Here is a 6,786-nt window from a genome sequence, read left to right as displayed (position 1 = left end):
ACCCATGGAGCGGCGCACAATTGGCCCAGCGTCATCCGGGTTAGGGGAGGGTTTGGCTGGCAGGGATGTCCTTGTCCAATTGCGCTCTAGCGACTCCTGTTGCGGGCCGGGCGCATGCACGCTGACACGTCGCCAGATGTACGGTGTTTCCTCCGACACATTGGTGTGGCTGACTTCCGGGTTTAGCGGGCATTGTGTCCAGAAGCAGTGCGGCTTGGTTGGGTTGTCTTTCAGAGGACACATGACTCTTGACCTTTGAGTCCATACGGGAGTTGCAGCGATGAGACAAGACTGTAACTACCAATTGGGGAGAAAAAGGGGTAAAAAAAAAGTTAAATAAAGAAATATCTACACATTATAAACATAATAAGCATGAGCGATCTATAACTGAAAATAGCCTAGCACCACAGACAAATGCTAACAAATGCTAATCGTAAATAAGCATGCTAAATAGTAATGCATTACAGATTACAATGATAATGCTAATGCTAGCGGGAGTACACGAGCTAGCTAGCAGGTTTAATACAAATGGTACATATTTACAACAGACACTATTTTGCGTCAAACAACAAGACATCAGGATTTTGTCACTTACATTTAGCTGCACGCACAATAAAACATCAGAAAGGAAAGCAATTTTTCTGAGAAAGTAGAATAAACAGGAGAGAAAAATCTGGTGGTCATCAGAATGGAAACTACAGACTGCCTGATCGGTATAGACATAAGTCTCAGGGAAAAAGGCTGCTGATTGGCTAATACTATTAGGATAATTGGCGTGACCTTATTTCAATAAGAAAACCAAAAGAATGTTAGGGTCTTGGAAAGGAGATGAGCTGGCCATTTTTACAATGGATATCAATGTCAACAGAAAGCAGCTATAACAAATTAAAAGGGAATGTTAGCTGTCATTTCACAGTTTGATGTGACCGAGTTAGCTTTTGTTAGCTGTTGTCACGGTTGTCGTAAGAACGGGACCAAGGCGCAGCGGATGTTGAGTTCCACATATTTAGAAACATAGAAACATAGAAAATAAAAATAAAACACAACATAGAAATTTAAACTAGAATATCCCCTAGTCACGCCCTGACCTACTACACCATAGAGAAACAAGGGCTCTCTATGGTCAGGGCATGACAGTACCCCCCCCCCCCCCCCCCCCCAAAGGTGCGGACTCCGGCTGCAAAACCTGAAACCAAATGGGGATGGTAGGGGGGATGATTAGTGTCGGTGGCGGCTCCGGTGTAGGTCGTAGCCCCCGCCCAGACCCCGGATCTGGCCATCGCGCCGGGCTGAACGCCATGCCTGGACTGGGCATCGGCACAAAGGAGGGCTCCGGCCATGGAGCTGGGTTGGACATCATGCCTGGACTGAGCACCGGCGCAGAGGAAGGCTCCTGCCCTGGAGCTGGACTGGACGCCGTGCCTGGACTGGGCACCGGCGCAGAAGGCTCCGGCCCTGGAGCTGGACTGGACGCCGTGCCTGGACTCTCCGGACCGTTGACCATCGCCGGAGGCTCCGGACCGTGGACCGTCGCCAGAGGCTCCGGACCGTGGACCGTCGCCTGAAGCTCCGTACCGTGAACCGCCTGCCGGAAGCTCCGGACCGTGAACCGTCGCCGGAAGCTCCGGATCGTGAACCGTCGCCGGAAACTCCGGACCGTGAACCGTCGCCGGAAGCTCCGGACAGTGAACCATCGCCGGAAGCTCCGGACAGTGAACCATCGCCGGAAGCTCTGGACTGTGAATGCGCACTGGAGGCCTACTGTGTGGAGCCGGTACAGGTGGCACCGGACTGGTTACACACGCTTCAGGGCGAGGAGCAGGCACAGGAGGTACCGGACTGGGGAGGCACACTGGAGGCCTGATGCGTGGGGCCGGCACAGGTTGCACCGGACTGGTGACACGCTCTTCAGGGCGAGTGCGAGGAGCAGGCACAGGACGTACCGGACTGGGGACATGCACTTCAGGGCGAGTGCGAGGAGGAGGAACAGGACGTACCGGACTGGGGAGGCGCACTGGAGGCCTGATGTGTGGGGCCGGTACAGGTTGCACCGGACTGGTGACACGCTCTTCAGGGCGAGTGCGGGGAGCAGGCACATGACATACCGGACTGGGGACATGCACTTCAGGGCGAGTGCAAGGAGGAGACACAGGACGTACCGGACTGGGGAGGCGCACTGGAGGCCAGAAGCGTGGAGCCGGCCCAGGTTGCACCAGACTGCTAACCGGATCCTCTGGTCGGATGTTGAGCAGAACACACTTGCACAATATCTCTCTCATCTCTCTCTCTCCCAACTTCCCCATTGCCTCCCTGACGGTCTCTGGCTCTTCAGGGCGAGTGCAGGGAGCAGGCACAGGACGTACCGGGCTGGAGAGGCGCACTGGAGATCTGATGTGTGGAGCCGGCACAGGTTTCACCGGACTGATGACACGCTCCTCCAAACGCCTGCGTTGCCGCATACTCCTAGCTAACTCCATTCTCCGGTAACCTTCCTCACACTGTTCCATCGATTTCCAGGCGGGCTCTGGCACTCTCCTTGGGTTGACCGAGCACTTCTCTATCGCCTCCCTGACAGTCTCTGGCTCGTCCCTCTGCTCAGCCGCCAGCTCCATGTGCCCCCCCCCCCAAAAAAAAATCTTGGGGTTTCTGTGGCCGCGTTCCCTGGCGTCGTCGCTGTCCCCCTATGCTCCTTGGCGACTCCCGCCAAGGAAGGGTCTCATGTCCTCTCATGTCCTCCCAAGTCAAAAACTCCCTTACCTCATTTTCACGCTGCTTGGTCCTTTGTTGGTGGGATATTCTGTCACGGTTGTCGTGAGAACGGAACCAAGGCGCAGCGGATGTTGAGTTCCACATATTTATTACAAAGTGAAACTTTAAGCAAAAACAATAAATCAATAAACGAACAACAAAACGTGACTACGTGGTGCACATGCACAAACACAAAACAATATCCCACAAACACAGGTGGGAAAAATAGCTACTTAAATATGATCCCCAATTAGAGACAACAATTACCAGCTGCCTCTAATTGGGAACGATACAAAACATTGACATAGAAAATAAAACTAGAACACAACATAGAAGTTTAAACTAGAATACCCCCTAGTCACGCCCTGACCTACTACACCATAGAGAAACAAGGGCCCTCTATGGTCAGGGCGTGACAGCTGTTGATTTAAAAAAAATCCCCATTAGGCTACACTCTGGGGTAGCCTAGGGATAGAACCCTCAAGGTTCTTTGGCTTCACTGGGTAGGCTATATAGCTTAATGTATATATAACTTTTTTTAGTAAAGGGTTCTTTAATCTCGTCCAAAGAACCAAAAGGTTCTATATAGTGCCCCAAAGAACCATTTTTTCTAAGAGTGTAAGGATAATGAGGCGCAAATGTAACCGATGTGAAATGGCTAGTTAGTTAGCGGTGGTGCGCGCTAATAGCGTTTCAATCGGTGACGTCACTCGCTCTGAGACTTGAAGTAGGGTTTCCCCTTGCGTTGCAAGGGCCGCGGCTTTTGTGGCGCGATGGGTAACGATGCTTTGTGGGGTGTCAGTTGTTGATGTGTGCAAGGGTCCCTGGTTCGAGCCCAGGTTCGGGCGTAGAGAGGGACGGAACCTACACTGTTACACAAAGGCGCACTCAATGGTGCGCACAATGGGGTGTTGTGCTCCCCATTTCTCGGGAGATTTTAGTTTTGATTGGGTTCTATGTGCCCTGAAAAACACAGACAAATATACAGGTAGTCTACAACCCCAGTTTTTTTTTAGATTGATCTCAATCGACCAATAAGAATGTTTGACCCGCTGCATTGTCTTCCTGACTTTCCCTGAGCCATATTTCAAAGTGATCCCTTTGAGGAAAGTGAATCGTAGGCTATATACCTCCCCCCCCCTCTCTCTCTCTCTCACCCGATCTGCTCCAGGCCCTCTGGGTTGGGCAAAGAGAGAGAGCATGAAAAAGAAACAATGCAGTGCATGAAATGTAATATTAATCTCCCTGTTCTCTATGCAGACAAAGCGCAAGGTATATATGCACGTCTTTAAATGGTTATTGAGCACTCACACAGCTGCGCAGTTTTCCCTTGTGTGCCGAAACAACTCGGTAAAAGGTCAGACTAGGCCTTTGAATAGAACCACAGAAGAAGTGTCTGTTTGCTCAGTGCAAAATCTCAGATATATTTGTATTTGATATATTTGAGTCTATTATATATACTAGTCAATTTACCCCTACCTATATGTACATAGCTACCTCAATTACCTTGTGCCACACTCCTTGCACATCGACTTGGTACTGGTACTCCCTGTAAATAGGCCTAGCCATGCTGTGTTTTACTCATTATTCTTATTCCTTATTCACTGTGTATTTATTCCTCATGTCACTTTCTATTTTCATTTTAATATTTTTTTATCTTTAACTTTAACTCTGCATTGTTGGAAAATGGCCCGTAAGTAAGAATTTCACTGTTAGTCTACACCTGTTGTTTACGAAGCATGTGACAAATACAATTTGATTTGAAATCGCCTATGTGTCAGGTGTGTCTACATAATTATCAAATCAGGTAGCCTATTATTTGTGAGCATGCCTGTCAGGCCTAAGCTACCTACTATTTGAGAAAGCTGATTAAAAATAACTATGTGTCCACACAATAATGCAACAACACCACACCATTTTATATAAATATAGTTATCTTTATTCATAAAAAAATGTTTACACAAAATATATCTGTTAAAATCGGAGTCATATGAGTCTACGAAAAACGGAGAGCAAGTGCATACATTGATCAACGTCTCCATCCCACGTAAAACCCTTCAATCTTTCACGGGAAGCTGTAGAGGTCTATTGCTGACCAATCGCTTGACACAGACATACTTGCCAATTTAACTGTCCAGTGGTCCAGTCATGGCTATCTCATGCGCACTCACGGTCAGCAAAGTGGCAGTGTTCATTATTGCAGAACTTTGTTTTGTTTATCTCAATTAACAAAAATAAGTATTTATAGGCTATTGAACAAATAAGAATTTCAATTTCAGACAATGGGCACCAAAGTACATCTTCGATACAATCTTCCCAGCAGATGCAGGCAGTTAAAATAGGCCGTCTTGCTCTCATGTGAAACTGCTAGTCCTTGGGAGCCACAACCATGCACTTCCGCTGAAATACTGTGCAGTCTCACAGCTGCTGTTTCATTCCTAATTGCTCGTATTCAAAGTCATCGATAAAGACGTAATTCCACGCGTCACCGAAGTGCAGTCTTTCGTCCTTCGACGCGTGCGCGAACAGTCTCTCTACCCTGTTATTCCGAAGGGAACCCAAGCGCCGTTCGACTCTCTTGTAGCATAGCAACGGTAACTGAGTTACTTTCCCCTCTCATTGCCTTGTACCTGCAAACGCTGCCTGGCGATGGGAGAGAGAGAGAGAAAGTCGGTGCCAAGAGTGTGTTCACGGGTGTCTCGCCTGCAGAGTGAATCAAATAACTTGTCATTCTTTTCAACTTTGAGTCCCTTTTGATCGAATAAGCCCCTGTTTATACATGGGTGCTGTTGGATGGTAACGACAATTAGGTGACCTGCGTGTGTCTCAATATCTGTCGAACCAGGTGGTAAAGTCCAGCAGTTCCTGCTCCTCGGAGCTCAGGGGCTCATAGCTCCCCTCATCGGAGGAACAGGTGGAGTGGGGTGACTCCGGCTCGGCGGAGTAGCTGTTGGAGATGGTAGGGGAAGGCACCCCGCACTGGAAGGCGGCAGACACTGCATCATGCTCGTCTAGTAGCTGCTGCAGGGCTCGAATATATTCCACGGCGGACCGCAGCGTCTCCACTTTGCTCATCTTCTTGTTGGCTGCCCCGTTGGGCACGTGCTGACGCAGCGTCTGGAAGCCCATGTTGACTTGTTTGACCCGGTTCCTCTCGCGCTCGTTCCGCCGGGCCACGGCTACGGGCAGCTGCTGGGGGATGGAGTAGCCGAGTCCGTTAAAGCTGAGACGCCGCTTGCAGCGCAGGAGCTCCGGGGAGCTGGAGCGCTGTCTTTTCAGCACCGTGGTCTTGCTTTGGTACCCGGCTGCAGTGGTGTCGTTAGGGAGAGCGCAATCCTGGGCTGGGGCGTGCAAGGTAATGGTGGTGCGCCTCTCCATCAGTCCAAATGTGTATGCGTTCTGCGCCATTTGGGTGGTGGTGATGGTGGTAGTCTCCATGTTGGTTGATGGTGAGACAGGGCTACTGACAGATGTGGGTTGCAACAGCGCAGGCTAACAGAAAGACACTCCGTGGAAGAAGAGATAAAAAAATAGACCGAGGTTGGCAGTGCACTGCTCTCGTGTCTTTCGCGTGGGAGCCGTGTGGCTATAGCTGGAGCGCGCTGTGGATATTTGGTGTCCAAGTCTTTCTTGACTACGCTTGCTTACTTCAAGAGCCGATCTGACCCAAACTTTGGCAGCACTCCTCTTTTTCAACACGCGCCCCACACACCCCACCCGTTGGAGACGCACGCTTCTCCGCGAGGCCCCGCCCGCTACTGTGTGATTCATCTGCTAGCCGACTCCGCGAGCCAGGCGCGTGGCTCCGGGAGCTCAGTAAACAATCCAGAGCTTTCACTGCGCCAGGAGCACGCGCTGGGCTCATTTACATTCCAATGTCTCCAACTTGAAAGCCCATTGGTGGATTCAAACGGTCTGCAACCCGGAGAAAATAAAGAAATAGAGAGAAATAATTTGAAAAAAAGGAGAGAATGAAGAAAGGGGAATGGTTTGGTTCTTTGAAATGCCTTTTGAATTTGACAATATACCCCTGGCAAG

At 49.9% G+C, this 6,786-nt stretch overlaps 1 protein-coding gene across 1 annotated transcript; it reads right to left on the bottom strand.

The window, feature by feature from the left end:
- Positions 1 to 4,664: 4,664 nt before the first annotated feature.
- LOC106561315 (achaete-scute homolog 1b) lies at positions 4,665 to 6,568 on the bottom strand. Its single transcript, XM_014125134.3, has one exon. It carries the CDS (start codon positions 6,184 to 6,186, stop codon positions 5,575 to 5,577), a length of 612 nt encoding a protein of 203 aa, XP_013980609.1. The 5' UTR covers positions 6,187 to 6,568; the 3' UTR covers positions 4,665 to 5,574.
- Positions 6,569 to 6,786: the final 218 nt, after the last annotated feature.

The sequence above is a fragment of the Salmo salar genome, chromosome 10 (assembly GCF_965601325.2).
Source record: "Salmo salar chromosome 10, fSalSal1, whole genome shotgun sequence".
NCBI lineage: Eukaryota > Metazoa > Chordata > Actinopteri > Salmoniformes > Salmonidae > Salmo > Salmo salar.
This window is presented reverse-complemented; position numbering and strand designations above follow the sequence as displayed.

Bases quoted from the DNA above. Each gene is read 5' to 3' on its own strand.
- LOC106561315 (XM_014125134.3), bottom strand. From the start codon at position 6,186: ATGGAGACTACCACCATCACCACCACCCAAATGGCGCAGAACGCATAC.